The sequence below is a fragment of the Denticeps clupeoides genome, chromosome 13, assembly GCF_900700375.1.
Source record: "Denticeps clupeoides chromosome 13, fDenClu1.1, whole genome shotgun sequence".
In the NCBI taxonomy this organism is placed as follows: domain Eukaryota; kingdom Metazoa; phylum Chordata; class Actinopteri; order Clupeiformes; family Denticipitidae; genus Denticeps; species Denticeps clupeoides.
Window position 1 is genome coordinate 3,982,446 of NC_041719.1, and position 19,490 is coordinate 4,001,935.

The window sequence follows — 19,490 nt, forward strand, 5'->3', positions numbered from 1 at the left end:
AAAGGTGCAGACAAGGTGTGTTAAGTGGGTCCAGAGTTAAAACCCACGCAAGGCCAGCTCCCTGCAGGACTGCAGTTTCACACCCCTGGTTTACAAGGCTTCAGATGATGAATAAATAATGGCGCCCAGTTTCAGCCGCAGCCAGCTCGCCGAAGCAGCGGCGGCCTTTAGGTGGATTTCACAATTCATTTTAAATGTTAAACCAGCGTGATTAATCGCACTACTCTATGCAGTGCCATAAAATCAAGCCTTCTCTTAAGTGCCTGAGACTTTGTAACCCAAGATAATTCCATAGAAAATGATTAATTGCATATTGAAAAAATTTTCCATTTGTCCTCATGTGTAATAAAATATACGGCTCTATAACAGTGTTATTACCATTTTATGCCGCTTTCTGCTGACCAATCAAATCAGCAAGCCCAAGCAATAATCCATCTACTTAATAAAGCATGCTGAGCGAGAATACATTATTATTATTACCTCCGTACACCCAGGCAAAATTCATTTGTAATTATAGTAAAATGGCATCATCAAAAAAAAATCCTCTTTACATCTGTAAGATGATCAACAAGACAAATACTTATCTTTTCCAACACTTAACTAGATATCGACCCAGAACAGAGCTGATTTCTAAAAGTCATCACCGCTTTTGTGTCAGAGCATTCTTGTTTAGCACACTTTTTTTTTCTGTTCTACCGCTGGTTTAAAAGACAGGATGAATGAGACCAACACTGTGCTGGGAACCATTCTCAGCACAGCGACCCATCAAATGAATATTGATAAAAGTCAAAGGCCAGGAGCACAGATATCCCCGCTGCAATGTCAAGAACAACCGGCACGCTACACGGCCGCACCTCACCATTCGTACCAGTCAGGAAAGCCACTGACAAAAGACTTCCGAGCGGAGAATTTCAGCAAGACGGCAGCAGCCCGCTGGGGAATCGAGGCGGCCGTATAGATGAAAAACATTGATTACCCTGGATGGCCATTTCAATAAATTTGAACTGTATTATTCCCATTATAGACATTACTATCCATAAAGCGCCAAGGACAGAACCTGCGCATGTGGACACGCCTGCTTTCGAAAGGCACCCGTGTGGGAAGGAGAACCGAGGAGACACTGGGCTAGAGTGGGCGCGAAACATCTCTCAAGACACTGCAATGCACCGCTGCTAATAGAGCCAAAGGCGATCCCAGGGCTGCATGAAAAATAACACAGCTTCTAATGAGATGGAGGAGGGCGGAGCAATGTTTTCTCAAGTGGCCCAGAATATTCCAAAAATGCACCAGCGGCTATTTTTTTTTTTTTTTTTAAAGGAATTCCCTTCCAAATCTGTTCGTACCTTGTTGAGCTAAGATGATGCACATTTGATGCACCTTGGAAAATAATAGCTGCAATACCAGCCCACCCCCAGGCGCTAAGGAGCAGATATAAATATTTTACGCCCAGACAATATTGCAATATTCCAGACGGTGACAGCACATATAAATTGCATCCAATGAGACGGCGAACGATGCGGCAGTCAGTACGCAGGGGGGGTTCCTGCAGGAAAATGACGGCACATTTAAAGACGGTTATGACACTTTGCAGATTGAAACTGTTCAACCTGTAAGCATGCAGGGTGTGTTGACAGCAGAGAGCTTTTTTCGAGCTCAGCAGGAGTCGGGTCCCCGAAGAGCCGGCGCAACATCTGGCTGCCCCTCTCTTCTGTGTCCCCGTGGGTCCCGAGGCTCCCACTAATCCTCCACGGCAGCACGGCCCCGTCCCATCCCACCCGCGCTGAAACATGCGCTCGCGGCGAGCCAAGTCGTGTCTTTCTGCTTTCACTCGTCCGCCTCAGACTAGAGGGCGGGCGGCGGGCGGCGGTGCGACATTCATCCAAGGTGGAATTCCATTTTTTATTTGGAAACATCGCTTACAAAGCAGAGAAAATGCATACTGTGACACATGAAAAAGTGATGTGCTATATTCGTGATCTTCTCCGCCTCTGCAGACGATATAAAAATACAACATATCATAAACACGATAAACAAAAACAGTAGTTTTAGTTGCATAAAGCTGACTGTGAAACTAATCTGCAAAAGACCAACTACACATGACCATTTATGAGGATTATGCAAACATTTTTAAAAATTGCTGTACAAACGAGAACATTAGTGCAGATGCTGCCCGACATCACAGGTTCATTTGACATTTGTCTGGTGCTGCAGTTATTATGCAGTTTAAAAAGGTGCAATACACACACCTTTACAGACAAGAATTTTAGCATTCCTGAGAGAGTCGGTCCCGCTACGACACGGACTGAGAAGGCGACTGGACTGGCTGCATGAACTCTGTGGTGAAGACGGCCCCCGTGTACTCTTCACAAACATCCTGGAACTCTGCGGCCACATCGGCCAGTGCCTCGGTCATCAGCTCCTCTGCCAAACTGGACAGGATCGATGGTGGGACAGAGAGAGAGAAGACAATCATCAAGCACAGAGCAGAATGTAAAGCAAAAACCCCTTTTACTGACCCTCATTATAGATCATTACAGTTGGATCATATCAGTATTTATAACAAAAATTCATATCCATAAAGGAAAAAACTGAATATGAATGTATTAATCTGAATCTTGAAACTGCATTTTTACATCCCTAAAGAAAATAAGTTTAGGCTGTAACATACTATCGGAATGATCACAGAAAATCAGACAATATACAGCATCATGCAGCCGGCGAGAGATCAAAGATCCCACCCCCTCGATGCATATCAGCCTCGTACGTGACAGACGGCCCATTTCACATGGTGAGAACCATCACATGCCATTTCCAATCCTTCTTTTGGCATTGTGCACGACTTTGAACGAAGTCAATCCTGGAGGCAGTCTGCTCCCTATCGCTGAATCTAATAAAAATATATGTATATAAAAAAAAAGGAATAATAACACATCGTTTTAACCCGCTCTCGAAATATGAAGAAAAAGCACCATTCTCGCACCATTATTCTTTCAGAGTCCCCGTCCGGCGGGTGTAATGAGGCAGCGACGGGGCCCGCTCCCTCTCAACGAGCGGCTGCAGCCGTTTTTTTTTTTTTTTTTCTTTTCTTTCCGTAAATGATTTGCAAATCATTCCTCCTGCAGCTCGCACTCCCACACAGCCCAGCGGCAAGCGAAGTGGCGAAACTCCCGAGTGAGACCTTAATGCACCGCTGAGACCGGCAGCAGATGCAGCCGCAAAAGCTTATTTTCAATTTTAAAATCCGAACGCCGGCCGGAAATTCATCAAAGCCAAGGAGGGGTGAGGGGCCAGAGTATCATGCTCTGCACTGCGGCAACGCCAACATTCAGCTGAATATGCAAATAGTTTGGTGCATGAGCCCACGGGGGCGGTGGACGGACGCGGGGTCCCGGAAAAAAAACAAAAGCACGACAGACCGGCATATATATCCACAGCTCCGCTCGGATATTTACATCTAGAAAAAAGAGAGAAGGTGCAGAAACAATGCTCCGCGCTAAAAAAAAAAAAAAAAAAAAGAATTGCCAGTTCCATCAGCTTTTGCAGGCCTTTTCTTTTCTTCCGGAAATTGCCTGGATGAATTCAATATGGGCCCTATTGTGTGATTCTCACCTCTCCGCAATGGACCAGGGATCGAAGCGTCCCACAGCCTCGTGCGACACCAGGCGCAGGTAGGAGTCGTGGACGTCCCTGTACTTACGGATGCTCCTCGCAGTGCTGACTGGCAGGGTGAGACGGACCTTTCCGGAACTCTCCGCCCCGCCGGAGAATCTGTGTTGTCTCGATGGGGAGGCGTCTTCCGAAGTCTCAGACGGAACTCTGCAGAGATGAAACAAGACCATGGAGGTTGAGTTTAGGCTTTGATTTAAACCTGCCAAGCCAGTGGGGCAGTGGTGTCCTAGCGGACTCTTAATCAGAAGGTTGCCAGTTTGAATCCCGAGCTGCCATGATGCCATGGAGATGCCACTGAGAAAAGCACCGTCCCGACACACTGCTCCCTGGGCGTTGTGCCACCGTGTGCTGTGCTGCAGTGTTTCACAATGACAACCACTTCACTTTCACTTCATGTTACTCATTCACCCGGGAGAGAGATGTTTGAGGTCCAGTATGTCAGGACTAGGGCTGCAACTAACGATTTTTTAAATAATCGATTAATCTGTCGATTTTTTTTATTAATCGTTGAATCGGATATAAAAAAAAAAGAAGAAGAATTCATTTCCATCTCTTTATTCAAAAACAGAACCAAAATCTTTAGAAAGTGCACAAACATGTTGCTCCTTGAGCTGTTATAATAATAATAAAATATAATAAAAATTGACTAACACAAAAAAAATACACATGTATGCTTTACATCTGCCAAATATAGACTTTTTTTTTTTAAATAAAGTGCCATCTGAGCTGCCAGAACGATAAATAATTTATAAAAAAAAATAAAGAACAATACAAATCAGAAAATTTAACAGGATTTGTTTGAATGTCAGAACTTGTTCTCTACACACTCGCAGATGCACACACAAATGTTTTTCTAACTTAGTAGTTTTGTACTGCTTTCAGTCCAAATCTCTAAAAAATCTTAAATCAATTACTAGACACATGAAATAGCATAAGAAATGATGTCTTGTTTTCTGATAAAACATCTCAAAATTAAGTGATTGTTTAAAACAAGCAAAATTATCTGCCAATGGGGTAAGAAAGCTAATCTTGATGAGATATAATCTCAAACAGAAGTTTTAAGTATCACTTAATTTTCTCATGCCGTTTTTCTTGTCTAGTAATCTTGATTTAAGATTTTTTAGATATTTGGACTGGAAACGAGACAAAATTACTAGGTAAGAAAAGCTTTTTTTTGCAGTGTAGCTATACATGACAACAGATTGAAAAATGAATGGTCCAAAAAAGGCTAGTGAATAAAAACATGTCTTTTGTCTTTTAATGCAAAGTAACTTATAGCACCCCTGCTTTACTACTGTTATTAACGCGCTAACGCTAACTTGTCATGCCTGTCAAGCTGGATGACGGGTTAACATTTATATTTACAGCATTTATCAGACGCCATTATCCAGAGCGATAATCAGTACTTACAGGGACAGTCCCCCTGGAGCAACTTAGGGTTAAGTGTCTTGCTCAGGGACACAATAGGCGAGTCGTCCACGCGGAGACGCAGAGAACAGTCCGAACGCTGTTTCATCCCCCCTCCACACCTGTAGGTGGCGCTGTAAGTCCCCGTCTAGTTCTCCTCCGCGGCGAGGTGCTCCCGTGCCGTGCCATGTCGCTTTTGCATACTTTCGCGCAGATTTCTCCGCCTCCGCCATGTATCTGTCCTCTACCTCCGCAGGTTTTTTGCTCCGCGCTGTCTATGAGGCGCCAAACTCTGCTAGCATCTGTGCGCGAGAGAGACCGAGTGTGTTCACTCCGCTCCGCGCTCAAATAAAGTTTTTTTTTTTAAATAATCAAACGTCTCCGCGTCGCGCGACATAACGAATCGATTAGGAAATTCGTTGCCAACTCTTTTAGTAATCGATTTTAATCGATTCGTTGTTGCAGCCCTAGTCAGGACTGAACAATTTTGGGATGGACGCCCTCTCAACTGGACCCAACAATCAACTCAAGTCGCCACAGAGACTCGACAGAGTCTTATTTTTGCCAAACCGCTGTGCCCTGGGCGGGCAGAGGCTCAGCTGGCCAGCAGGGTGCCTGTTATTCTTTCTGCGAGGGAAACAGCAGCGATGCACTCGCAGCAATCGCTGCGGCTATTTATAGAGGAGCGAACGGACCAGCAACCCACCCAATACGAACAGCTGCCCACCCCTGAACCGTCTGGACCCTGCCGCTCCGGGCACTATGACCTGCAACAGAAACCACAGATAATTATCTTAGTATATATGGGCTCATGGTTTCATCTCCATTGAAAAATGATGGGAACACGACACGAACCCTTTTGTCCCCCACGGAGAGCAATGTGCTACAGCCTACAGCCACCTGCAGCCATCCACGGATTCAGATACACTTCAGGGCGGCACCGTAGCCGCCTAATAAATAATAAAGGGAATGTAAAGCAGATAAGACCAGCATCAAGTAGTCTTCCGAACTCTACAGCTTGACAGAACAATAAATCGTTATAGTAACAGTTTGAGAAGAATAATAATGGAGGAGGAGGAACTAACTACGCACTCAACCAAAATTTAGAAAGGTGCCGGAGACTGTAGGCGTGACTGGCTGCTCTCACAATCCCTACGTCTTCGTTCTGGAACATCATTCTTCCCTTTCTCCTCGTTTTCTACTGTCCTAATACCCCTTACTAATAGATCTTGCGACCACGGCCAACACCAACACGCAGATTATCGGCGCTTTAACGTTTCCGATGGGTGAACTAGTGATTGTGACATTAGTGGACAATTATACCAATAATACTTTAATGATAAGTACCCTTTTACTAAATTATAACAATGTGCTGTCCAGTTCAAGGTAGGCCTATAAACTGGACCGCAGAACAGTTCATAAAGTGAGAAAGTGATTGTCATTGTGATGCACAGCACACGGTGCACACAGTGAAATGTGTCCTCTGCTTTTAACCCATCACCCTGAGTGAGCAGTGGGCAGCCGTGACAGGCGCCCGGGGAGCAGTGTGTGGGAACGGTGCTTTGCTCAGTGGCACCTCAGCGGATCAGGATTCGAACCGGCAACCTTCTGATTATGGGGCCGCTTCCTTAACCGCTAGGCCACCACTGGCTCCCGCCCCCGCCACTATCACTGGTGCACAACAGTGACCTTGCAGTCTGTCTGAGTGTCAGCAGACAGAAGGTCCATCATTGCGCCCAGGCCTGTTTAACCTCAAACTCGCGCAGCTGGGCGCAAGCTGTCACCGCACACCTGAAAATGCGAACATACTCTAATGTACGAGCGGTCCTCAGCATAAATCTGTCTGGGGAGAGCGGCGCGCAGATCTTTCAAGTTTGTTTTCAGCTTCCTCTTCCTCTGCGATTCGGCGGCGGAGTTCATCACTAAGGAAACAGGCTTCTCGCAAAAGGCTGAGCTCCATATGGAGCTTATCAAAGCACGGCGGCGCGGAACTGAAGCCCCACTTGCCGAGGCTGGAATCTGCACGGTAGACGGCGGGGGGGCGATTCAGGAACCGGGAGAAGAGCGCGGGGATCAATAGCCTGAAAAAGCAGATGGCTGCGCATTGGCGAGGACAAAAAGCAGCACGTGCGCGATGGCGGCGCACCCCCATTCATTAGTGCAGACGGGAGACGCGTTTCGGGGGTTTTTAGCGCTGCTCTGTAGGGTGGGTAGTGAGCTTGTGTTGATGTCCTGTTCATATCCTACCGCTCCAAATAAATAAAGTTTCCAGCCCGGGGAGCACGGGGTCTTGCTCTGAGAATGATGGGTCCAAAGAAGAAAAGGAGCTTACAGCAGGTAGAGCACATGGACATGGACACAGGGCAAAAGAAGGATGAAAGGCCAGAGGGGCGCCCACACTGCGCCCAAACACCTCGGAACTCATCACTGATCTGTTTCAGCACTTTGCGGTCATTTGAGGTCACCCCCCGCCTCTCTAGCCATGGAGAGAGTTCTTCTCTATACTCCCCGCAGCCTCATCACAGCATGCTGCACAAGAGCACAATCGAACCTGCATTGTGGTGTTGGTAGTGGGCGTGGTCATATTTGTGTACAAGGTGTGTTAGGAGAATAGAGAACGGAGCAAAATGGATGAACAGAGGAGGAGATGGACGCTGCATTACACCGGGGCGTGTTACATATTGACAGGAGGGGATTAAACAGTCAAGAATGTGGATGGAGGGTGTGTGAGAGCAGTCAATAATGCCTACAGGAGAGAAATGGAAGGAAGCGGCCCCGTAATCAGAAGGTTGCCGGTTCAAATCCCGATCCGTCAAGGTGCCACTGAGCAAAGCACCGTCCCCACACACTGCTGCCCGGGCGCCTGTCATGGCTGCCCACTGCTCACCAATGGTGATGGTTAAAAGCAGAGGACACATTTCGTTGTGTCGCCGTGTGCTGTGCTGTGTATCACAATGACAATCACTTCACTTTCACTACAGGTTCCTCCCCTTTTTAACTCGGGAGTCCAGTATTTCAAATTACTAGCATATTATGTACCAGAAATGTCTGACTTCATTTACGCACTGAAGACTTGACCACAATTCACCTTTTTCTACAGTTTTCACGTATTTTTAGATGCACCAGAATCTCAATCTGTCAGAGCAACCAATCCAATAATAAATATTACAAGTACATTTACATTTACCAGACGCCCTTATCCAGAGAGACTTACAATCAGTAGTTACAGGGACAGTCCTCCCCTGGAGACACTCAGGGTTAAGTGTCTTGCTCAGGGACACGATGGTAGTACCTGGGTCTTCTGGTTCATTGGCGAGTGTGTTACTCACTAGGCTACACCCACCAAGTGAGATGTGAGGTGTATTAATTTGTTTCACAGGTTATGCTAATATCTGTAAGTAAATTACACAGAGCAATTTAAGTGACATTATAGTACACCACTCAACAGTGATTAGCCAAATAACAGATTCTCCTCCGGTGTAGTCCTACAGGATTTCAGAAGGAAAACATTTGGTAGCTCAACAATGATGCCAATTTCATTTCGTTGTCTCTATAAAAGTGTACACTGATGCGTGCAGAGAACAAAAAGCTCATCTGTGTGCCAGAAATGGGCTTGTTTTCGCTATGTGAAATGACACTTGACTACCCGCGCATCCGATAATCAGAGAGTGCCAGAGAGGGAAGCTAACATTTCCACCGAATTTCATCACCAACCTCAGATGATTTAGGTGCTTGTGTTGCTGCAAACTCCATGGCCTTTTACAGCCTAATGGTGCCCAAGAACCAAAGCAGCCATTATGCCTTACCGGCTCTAAGAAATAATCTAAGTGTGGGGGGACTTTAAAAAAGGGACAGATCCTTGTGGTGCATGTCATTGTTTGGGATTTTACATACCTCAGGGTTCTCCGCAGATAAACACGGGTAATTAAATTCAGAATACTGTTACAGGGCTCTCAATCAGCAGCTGGGCCCAATATCCCTTTCCCAAAAAGCCCCACCTACTCCCCAACCCTGCGAGCAGCAGCAGTAGCTTTCAGCTCCTTTCACAATCAGTTGCGCAAGGTGATGTGTTGAATCCCCATGATGAATATTAATTAAATTAAAAACTAAATTCATTTGAATTAAAACATGTTAATTTCGTACAAAAGCTACTCTTCCCATCTCATGCAAACGCACTGATATCAGACTGTAATCTTTCACAGACTCTACAAGCGTGCAGATCAAGCACTGAACTGAACTGCCCCGACTGCCGTATCCAGCTGCTGCTCAATAATGTAAAAGGTATTAAATGGCCATCCCAGCTAATAAGGGTTTATAGCTGAATAAGAGCCACCAGGAGGGTGAAGAAACGCATAAAAAAGCTGTCATGACGAGTCCATGCTCCCCTGCAGCAAAGACAGCCAGCATCTGAGAACTGGGCCACCGAGGCGTCGTCTGAAAGCTTCCGTCAACAAGGGAGCATCATTGAAGTGACATGAAGTCTTGTAGCTTCAAACTGAATTTAATCAACTGCCGCCTGACCGCGTATCCAGGAATACGGGAACGAGAGGCAGGGCCAAACGGCTGGACAGCAGGCAGCCTCGGAGCTGAACTAGAAAAGCACAGAGCCACAGGTGAGTCTCTGTGAGGTGAAAAACGTCCCAGTCCCCCCCACAGCTTGAGGCAGATGGTGTCCCTCAGAGATGAGCGGAGGAGAACAAACAACATGTCAATGAAGAGGAAGATTAATGAACTGCAGCGGGTTGTAAAGGTATGGAAATATCTTCCTATAAGAATCTTTCACGTTGCCGCGTCACTGGCAGGTGGAACAAAAATATAGTAAATCAAGGAGCTGAAATCAGTGGCTTCAAGATGTCCACGTTTTTCTTCTATGTGCAGCAATCTCCTTTTCTTCCCCCATCGTGACTCAATCTGTTTCAGATTCACTAAACTATCCTGGCATTATTCAGGAGTTTTTTGGTTTTTTTAATCCAACTAGGCCTAGTTGACGTCACAACATTCTAAAATTCAAATGTAAAATATGACAGTAGTTTTGGGTTGTTCTGATTTGAACTTCTGACAAAAACACAATTTGGATGACAATATGAATGTTAAACGGTGTGATCTCAGTGTACTGCCTGACCATGAAGGCTCTGCTATATGAATTTCTCGCTCCTGTCTGTCAGATTTCTGTCAGAAACAGGACAGAATCAGTGAGAAGGAAGAACCGGGCTATTAGTTTTCAGGGCAGAGCCCAAGAGTTGAAACGGGTATCGGGAGAAGAGAGAGGCTGAAACGCAGGCTTCTCACTTCCCTGACTCAGCACGCCCACATCTCCTGAGCTGCTGACCTTATAATTTGGCTTTGAGACAGAGGCAGTGGCATCACAATGTAGAAAATAGATAAGACAGCCCTGGCTGTCAAGGAAGGGGAGCGGCTCTCGTTTCTTAAATGGCGCCTGCTGAATCGGTTCCATCTCAATGATGTGGCCCCCCAACTTTTAACAGCTTTCCTCGTCCAGGCGCCCCTCTCTTCCTGTTCTCATTAAAGTGAAGAGGGGGGAAAACGGCAGCTGCAACCAGGCTCTGGTCCATGTAAGAGGCCATCTCTCTTGGCAGAGCCGACTGCAGGCACCAGAACGGGCACAGGCTGTTTAAACCCTCCCGGTCGCACCGTGTGCCAGCAGAGCTTCTCAGCTCATTTTTATTTTGGAGTCATATTATTATGTATTTGGAGTCAAGTTTTTTTTTTTTTATACATTTTTAAGGCTTTCCAAGGACGTCAATTTAATGAAGCCACTCAAATTCTAAGGACTGGTCTCATTACACTCCTCCATGCCAGGCTTCACACAGGCCACGTGCGATTTTGCCAAGTCATTCCACCACTGCTTAAAAATGCCTGTGAGCTTATGGATTTGAGAGGAAATGTTCAACTCATTTTTGCGTTTTTGCTTTTTGACTGCTCCTAGTACCAAATAACAGAACATGTACCACCTAATAAAGCAGCCATATTTACTGAATGTTGTCAATTTTATGCTGAACAAGTAGAGTAAATATGGTTACACTTTCAGAGATGATAAGAGGTGAAGTGGTCGTGCATTCATAAGGGTCTTACCCAGTCTCCACTGGACTCTGCAAAACAATGTCTGCTGTGCCAGTCTGCCTCACTGCCGGCTTGGTGAGTCTGATGGGCTTCGGAGAACCAGGAGTCTCCACCACTGCCTTCTGCAAACCTGAGAGAAGGAGAGAACATTAAGTCTATTCCATTACTGCCACCTACAGGACATGCAACACGATCATTTAGAAACCATGAGAAAACAAGAATGGACAGAACAGTGGTGCAGACGAAACATAATTTAATTCAACATCATTCATAACGCCCCTTCTCAGCGAAGGCCCCGTCACCAGGCACCAGAGTGGCCAAGCCTAAAAATGAGCCGATGGCTGCATCAGCAAAGCAAAGTTCCCAGATCAAAAGCGCAGCTGGGAGGTGGCACTATTTATCAATATCTGCAATTATTCAAGACAAGTCTTTTGGCCGACTCACCTCTGTCCTTGGCCTTCTCCCAGTAAAGAGGGTCTGAGTACGAGATGTGAGCAAAGCGCCTTCGTACCAACTCCTGGTCTTTCTACTCACGAGGACCACAAGAAACAAAAAAAACGCAATGTTATTGTCACCTAATGGATCATTTGCAGTGTTATTCACGTGTGATTTCTTATTGTGGAGCAAACAAGAACATAAATGGCACAAAAATTTGTTATACAATTATATATGTGATATTTTGTGCCCATGTGGTAAAGGACATATTATTGAAGTCCTCTCACAGAAAATACATTTACCAATGAAGACATGCTGTACTTTAAACAGAAATAATAGAATAATAGTGTGTGTGTGTGTGTGTGTGTGTGTATAAAAAAACACAATGGACCTCCATCTCCTCCATGCGCAACAGCATGCTCTCCAGCGTAGTGGCCTGCAAGTGTCTCAGGGGCTGACCGTCTGCCTCGGACCTGTCCGGCAGCAGGTCCTCCAGAGCAGCCTCGCTCAGCAGGTCTGCACTGGCCATAGTCTAAAGACAAACACACACAGATGTCAAAACGGTCTACTTTCCCCAACCCATCCCATTACTTATACTCTGGGTTTTTTCAGTCTACAATAAGTTATAGCTATAGTTATATATAGTTATATTTAAGATAAAAAGACAGGGTATTGATTTCATCCCCCAGAGACTGTTACTGTCAGTATTCTCAAGATCAACATCCTATCAGCGAGCAGAACACCATTAATACAGCAGAGCTGCAGCGGATGCGCTCTTCCAGCTCGATATTGATCAGTCTGCTGAAGACGGCCTCACTCACTCACTCCATCTGTGGCCTGCTCAGACAGACCATGCCTCAGGGAAACGCCTTTCCTGTCCCACACCCCGCCCAGCTTCTGCAGAGCACAGAGACCCACTTTACCCACTTCGTTACAGACAGGAGATTACATGACTCATGCAGAGAAAATCAAGTCACAAGTAATCTTCCTCAGTCTAAAACTCAATTATGACAAGAGAGTTATTACTGAGTCAGGTTTACCTCGGCCTGGTCCAGAAGGGGCTGGATTCTCTCTCTGGCAGCCTGTTCAGCTTTCTCAGCCCACTGAGTGGGCAAGCCCACCTCAGACCTGCAAAACGCACACAGAAGCAGCATGCTTTAAACAGTAATATGCTCACGATGGAATAACACAGAGCTGTTCGTTTGCCTGAAAAGCAAATGATCAGATGTGAATGCAATTCTAAAGTTCATTGTAAAGAAACAGAATTTCCTGGACTTTGAAATGCCTTTAACTGTGCTAGCATGGCATTTTCAAACTAAAGACAACCTTGAAGTCCTGAAATGTGAAACTCTTTGTTGGCAGGTGTCTGGCTCAGATCACTGTTGGAGGTCCGGGGGGCTGAAAGGCACGGGGATCAGGGGGCGGTCTCACCTGAGCCTCTGAATCCTCTCGGTCTCCTCATTACTCAGCTGGCTGAGCTCTCTCAGATGTTTTGTAGTAACCTTGTCAAGCCACGCTTGCCTGGGAAATAAAAATAAATTCTTGTTTATTTAAAGAGGCAAGGTGCGACAATATCCACTATAATTCATGACTTTTGTCAACCCAGTGTAACACTGCAGTGATGCCCATTGCACGCTCTGAGCTACTGCTTATCAAGGTATCTTCCTTTTTTTTTGTCCATGTGAGCTTTTCCTTGTGTCTAGAGTGTCTAAGTGTGAGGAGCGTCATCTTTAGTGACTGTAAATCTCATTGAGACAAACTGTTTGTGATTTTTGGCTATACAAAATTAAATTGATGTTGTTAGGGCTATGATATGAAATCCAGGAAATGTGGTGTTTGCCAAGAGTAAATCACATAATCAAAACTATGCCTAATAAAGTGGCCAGTGACTGCATTTCAGGGAAAAAAGTATTAGATTTGAGGTGTTTGTTATTTTAATGCATTAAAGAAATTAAATGTTGCAGAAACACTCTGTCAGTCAGAAATAAATGAAAACAATTCTTCATGAATTTTAGTGGAGATTAATGCTGAACTGGAAGCGGCATAGAGCCTGCCGCTGGCCAAAAATGGAGCTTGACAGGGGATTTAAAAGAATTAATTACTCTACTGAGGAAAAGCCATTAAGGCCCTGTTTCCAAGGCAGCGACTCGCCTAATCTGTCTTTGCCAATCGGACCCATCTCTCACAAATAAACGGAACCCGAACGATTCAGGGCGATATATGGGTACGATGTCCGGCAGGAGCGCTGCAGGCCTGCAGACTTTCAGAAAGACTTCAATTGGCCTTTGAAGAATGTGACAGACCTGAGCGCCTCTTTGTGGGCTTGGTGCCTCTGATTGTAGGCTGGCTCGCGATCTGACACAGGCCGGGCTTTGGCTTGCTGCTCAGCGGGGTCCGGGACGTTTTTCAAAGGAGAAAAGAGGCACCTGGGCTCAGGCCTCTTTGATATGGGCCTGCGGCGCAAAAAGAAGAGGAGGTGCACCGATACACACTTTCAACACAAACCACATAGGAACCCAGCAGAGAGGCTCATTTTATCACTCCATCTAGGTGTTGACATGTGTTAATGCTGGAGGTGCAGTTGGGAAGAACCTCTGCAGAGGAGGAGAGTGAGGGGAGGTGGGTATCCAGGGCACAGTCGGCTCTTTCTGCTGCATCTGACTCTCCCGCAGTCTGGAGGAGACTGTGGACTGCTGGAACCCAGTTTCCCGAGCCTGCATACACTGCAAGACACAGAGACCGCTTGTACAAACTATCTGGCCACTTTATTAAAAAATGAGCAGGATGCTTGAAATCATTCTTCAGTTATACACAGATCATAACTAATCATTCACATTCTTAAGACCTACACTCTTTCTAATGGGGCTGTTAAATTTAATCTCATAATCGATGCATTGTAATGCGGACGATGTGCAGATGATGTTGCTTGGTGATTTTCTGGCGTCAGTATAAATATTCTAGTTAAAAGTATTGCAGGTGCCGTGGCTGATCTGAGTACAAACATTTCTCCTCCGGGTAGAAATTCGGAATCGTCCACACGGATGTTTGAAATGAACACCCTCTGAACACCATACGGCCTTGTAGCGGTGTTCGTTTGCCGTTTCACTGGTGTGTGCATGATGTGCATAAAGCTCGTCGGGATTACGGTAGAAATCGACGGCAAGAAAACGCTGCATGCAGCGTTAACTTAGCACCATCCGAATGTGCAGCAGACCAAACGCTGGTACTGAACACCCGTTTGGTTGCTTCGAATTTCATGTGATAGCATGAAATTGCTCACCTGACACCACGAACGGCAGAGAAAAACGCCTGGTTCAGACGTCCGTGTGAACGAGGCCTTAAATCTCACCTCACGGACTGATTTGAAACATAATGTGAATTAATGTAGAAATGCGTTGATAATCGTAATTGTATCATGAGACCGATAAAGGGATCACAGCTTCATCTTCAGGTACATTCCTACCTTGCTCTTGTCCGGAATGTGTTCAGCTGTGCGGACGGTTGGTTTTGACCCAGACTGACCGCTCTGCTCCCCCATCCTGAGGACACCCTGCAGCCGTGCCCTCAGCAGTGCTGCCCGTTCTGGGCTGGTGTTTCCCCACCTGCTGAGCTGATGGCTGGTCGGCCTCCTGCTCCACGGTGGCCCTGCAGAGGAAGATCATTTTTTCATTCCCCGGCACCACAGGAAAGCCTACTGACAAGAGCATGGATTTCTCCTTGTAAGGACTTGTCGTCTGAGACCCACAACCTGGTTCCATGTTCTGCACAATGAGAAAGATATTTGTCCTCTAACATGTTCCTCTGCACCGCACTGCTGTCCCATTCATGGGCCCAGTACACATAAGCTTCCTGCACTTTCCAACCTAACACAGGCGAGCACAGACACTTCACTCCCTCTAAATGAGGAAGTAACAAAGCAGCAGCATCTGAACGCCTTGTTCACACTCTGCTGTTCTAGCATGAAATTGGATTCTTCCAAGGGGGCATTTCCCACACGGCCGGGGTGTCTAATCTCAGCCGACTGTGGTGTACATTTTAATAACCCACAGTTGACATTAAACACTGATTAGTCAATGGAAGAAAGCCCATGACTGAATGAGCATAATGAATAAACTTTAAGCAGATAAATGCAAAATCTAATGCGGCAGACATTACAAACCAGAGGGCTTCTTATGGTGAGCTGCTGCTGCTGCTTTTCTAGGGGCCTGGGCCTTGGAAGGCCAGCCATGTGGGATGCCGTGAGACCTTTGTCCAGGAGACTTCTGCCGGACCGGAGAGCTCACCCTCCCTTCTCTCTTCTTCAAGCTCTCCTGTTTACGGAGAGCGGAGTCCAGATTCTGTGGAGGAAAGAAGGGATCACGGAGATGAAACTCTGCTAATGAAAGCCCTAAATGACACAAATCATAAAGAAGCAGACCACTGTGAAAATTCTGGATGACTCTTCAAAACTAATGACCAAACACAGGCACTGAGCAACTAAATCCATACATTTATCATACATCTACTGTGGCCTAACAGGTAAGGAAGCGGACCCGTAACTGGTTCGACACGTTAAAAGCAGAGGACAAGTTTCGTTGTGTGCACCGTGTGCTGTGTTTCACAATGGCAATCACTTCGCTTTCACTTCATCTGAGCTGTGGGCAGCATGACAACTCAATAAATGAAGGTGAAGGTCAAACACTTTGGCCAAACTAAGCTCATTAACCAAAGTGCATGGACAGGTGGATCCAAAGCAGCTCCAGAAATTTTGGCACAGAACCTGTGGTGGCCTGCCAAAATTCTAAAATTAAAGATGGTTCAACGTCAGAGAAATCCAAAGTGCAGAGTCACGTCAACCAAGGAATCAGTAAGGAATTGGAAAATCTAAAACCTGTGGCATGAGAACTAACATTCTTCATGAATGAAACATTCATTGGGATATCTATTGTTTGTTTGTGTGATTTTTGAGGAGTTATTTATCCTCTAAGAAAAAGATCTCCTACATTCTTGACAGCTCTGCTATGGTGCAACTTTTAGAATGATGTAAGAAAATGAAGGTCAAGGCTCTGCAAACTATCTGGTCAATTCAACCTTGAGAAATCAACTGAACACACAGTAAAAAAAAAAAAAAAAAAAAAGATTTGAATTGTAAAAGACTGACCTCCAGCTTCTGAAGGATGTCTAGGATTGCCTCAGGAACCGCCGACCCCTGTCCCACCTCCACCTTTGCGGAGCAGAGGGAGAGCTGGCGAATCAGCTGTCCGAGGTCTTTATAATGGGCAGGAACCCTGCCCTCCGGGTCGGACAGCTGTTTGGCAAAGACCTGCACGGCTCTTACTGCACCTCTGTGGGCAGCAGCCAGTCGGTCCATGGCCCTGGTCTAGAATGGGGTACCCCAGTACATTACAGACATACAAATGGCCTTCGTCAGATTAGGGAATTGTTCACTTGTTACCTACCTTCTTTGTGCGTTTCACATTGTGCGAGTGTAGCTCCTCCAATTCCTCCTGAATGTCTCTCACCTTGATGCCGAGAAATGTAAACACTGGGGAAAATAGCTTCATATACAGCAATAAATATAGGGTGGGCCATTTATATGGATACACCTTAATAAAATGGGAATGGTTTTATTATGACATTGAACACATTTTATAAGTGGTCAGAAACTTGTAAATAACTCATGAAAGAATAAAGTTACATTAAAACCAATTACCAATAAATTTGATGTGTCACATGACCCTCTTCCCAAAAGTTGGATCCAATGGCTGACTTCAAAATGGCCACTATGGTCACCACCCATCTTGAAAAGTTTGCCCCCTCACATATACTAATGTGTCACAAACAGGGCGTTAATATCACCAACCATTCCCATTTTATTTAGGTGTATCCATATAAATGGCCCACCCTGTATTTATCAGGATGACGACAGACCTGTTGCTGCAAGACGTAGATAATGCGTGCAGAGCGCGTAGCCTGCTCCTGACGTCGGACCTCCATTCTTCGCTGCTCATCTGGTTCCAGAGGCTCCTCCTCAAACCGTTCTTCAGACCAAAATTTATCCAACACATTAGCAGGTGACAAGTCACCAAATTACTTGACCCATAATTATTATTGATTGATTACATTATTACATTCAATCTAAAATGAAGCAGGAAAAGGATCATTATCTAGACGCACAGTTGAAATGGTACTGTAGTCGGTACACTTTCTGTCCCACCACTAATCAGCCATGGCATGTACACATACTTCTCTGGCCCAGCGTTTCAACGCGATGGACGTAAGTGGCCAGCTCCATCTGAAGCCTACAGACCTCCTGGCTGAGCCGACAGCTGGGTTTGGGTCCAGGGTCACGGGTGGGGGGAGACTGTCCAAACTTGGGTCTGGAGGGTTTGGGGTGCTTTTGAGGGGTGTACACCAGCACCTCAGCTCCTGACTCAGTCACAAGTCGTTTCGTTTGGACATTCTGCTGTGTTTTAGGGTCAGGACGCTTCAAACCATGGTTCAAATAATAAAATATTAGAAACCAGTTGCACAGAAAATAAATTTATTAATGTTAGCAAAAAAAATCAACTCTCACAATAACATGGAGCCCAAGGGGAACGTTTTACCTGATCGAGGTCGGTGCTGATATTTTTCTGCGGGCTCCCTTCATGCTTGAAAGGGGTACGGGTGATGGATTCCTGCCGTTTCCTGTGAAGGTCTCTCTTCGCGAGTCTGACGGCAACCTGCAGCCGCTCCTCTGACAGCACAGAGAAACGCAAAGAACTGCTGCTTCTGCTCCACACACCCGACTGCTCCTGCGCCTGCGGACGCAGCTTCTCAATCACGATGGGGGCTGGCGGCGCCACGTTGGTGGCACGATTGGAGGCGCTTGCTGGCATGGCTTCATTAAACAGCAGCTGTAATTAAAATGGTTTAAATAATTATACAGAGCTACACGTCAGCCTTCTAAATCTGAGGTCACTACCAAAACCGTAAGCCTTTTATTTGGTGTGGGCCAGTCTGAATCATTATCACTTCTGGGTTACATTAAAATGTGTCGCTCTTCTCCGACTTGGACCGAGACCTGTATATAAAATGTGAAAACCCTGGGTCTTAGTAGCCTGGTGGGTAACACACTCGCCTATGAACCAGAAGACCCAGGTACTAACATTGTGTCCCTGAGCAAGACACTTAACCCTGAGTGTCTCCAGGGGGGGGACTGTCCCTGTAACTACTGTCTGTAAGTCGCTCTGGAATAGAGTGTCTTGTAAGTGTAACCCTGATGAATACTCTCAGTCCAGCAAAATACTTTAAGCTCCAGAGACAGCAACAATGACACAAAACTACTACTACAGGACGTGCATCTGCAGAACAATTCACACACAGGGAGAACCGAAAGGACCAAAATATAATATAAATATCGAATACAATATAAATATCGTGTATTAAATGTGTATTAATAAGGCCGATGCTCGTCGTCCGTTTAAACCAAACTAAGCAGCTGTTCTGTGTGGGAGTTCTGGTACCCGCGTTCGGGACGCTCCTGCGCCAGAACCAGCTGGGCTCGGCGGGGGCTTCGGCTGACTCGACCCCACAAGCGACACCGAGGGTCTGGCCTGCAGCGTGCCGGTCATCGCTGCCGTCAGGTCGGCGCTATTTACCGCATACTAGGCTAGCAACGCTAGCTGAACTGCTGAGTGGTGTCCATAAAATCCAAGCTGTTGACGCCCGGTCGACCAAAGCGTCGGTGCATCTTATGGAATATATATACTTATATGTTCGATATATTCGCTGTTTGTAGGCGGTCCTCGGGTAAAACACACGCCGAAATAACGCGGTCCGTCAGTTTAAAAGCGCCGCCATGACAACATCGTCGGAAGGTTCCTTCTTCTGCTCCCGGCGACAGAGGGGTGTATCGCTCCACGGGCCGGCGCTCC

The 19,490-nt window shown here is 46.1% G+C and overlaps 1 protein-coding gene across 3 annotated transcripts; it reads right to left on the reverse strand.

Moving 5' to 3' along the window:
* Nucleotides 1-1,885: 1,885 nt before the first annotated feature.
* On the reverse strand, nucleotides 1,886-19,324 carry LOC114802086 (protein moonraker-like). 3 transcript variants are annotated; one of them, XM_029000740.1, is made up of 18 exons: nucleotides 19,080-19,324; nucleotides 18,180-18,470; nucleotides 17,818-18,058; nucleotides 17,503-17,612; nucleotides 17,031-17,093; nucleotides 16,733-16,951; nucleotides 15,752-15,929; nucleotides 15,056-15,237; nucleotides 14,185-14,315; nucleotides 13,896-14,045; nucleotides 13,024-13,113; nucleotides 12,633-12,720; nucleotides 12,418-12,489; nucleotides 11,984-12,124; nucleotides 11,602-11,683; nucleotides 11,170-11,287; nucleotides 3,698-3,816; nucleotides 1,886-2,429 (listed from the first exon to the last, which is right to left on the reverse strand). In XM_029000740.1, the coding sequence occupies exons 1-18, from the start codon at nucleotides 19,185-19,187 to the stop codon at nucleotides 2,413-2,415; spliced, it is 2,400 nt and encodes a 799-aa protein (XP_028856573.1). In that variant the 5' UTR covers nucleotides 19,188-19,324; the 3' UTR covers nucleotides 1,886-2,412. The 3 variants fall into 3 exon arrangements, with proteins under 3 accessions (XP_028856573.1, XP_028856570.1, XP_028856571.1); XM_029000737.1 differs by having other exon boundaries at nucleotides 3,610-3,816; XM_029000738.1 differs by lacking the exon at nucleotides 12,418-12,489 and having other exon boundaries at nucleotides 3,610-3,816.
* Between the last annotated feature and the right edge of the window lie 166 nt (nucleotides 19,325-19,490).

Coding starts and splice junctions, on each gene's coding strand:
- LOC114802086 (XM_029000737.1), bottom strand. CDS start 19,187: ATGACCGGCACGCTGCAGGCCAGACCCTCGGTGTCGCTTGTGGGGTCG. Junction 15,930..16,732: donor ACATCCTTCAGAAGCTGGAG/GTCAGTCTTTTA, acceptor TTTCCTCCACAG/AATCTGGACTCCGCTCTCCG. Junction 11,684..11,983: donor TGCGCATGGAGGAGATGGAG/GTCCATTGTGTT, acceptor CCTCGTGAGTAG/AAAGACCAGGAGTTGGTACG.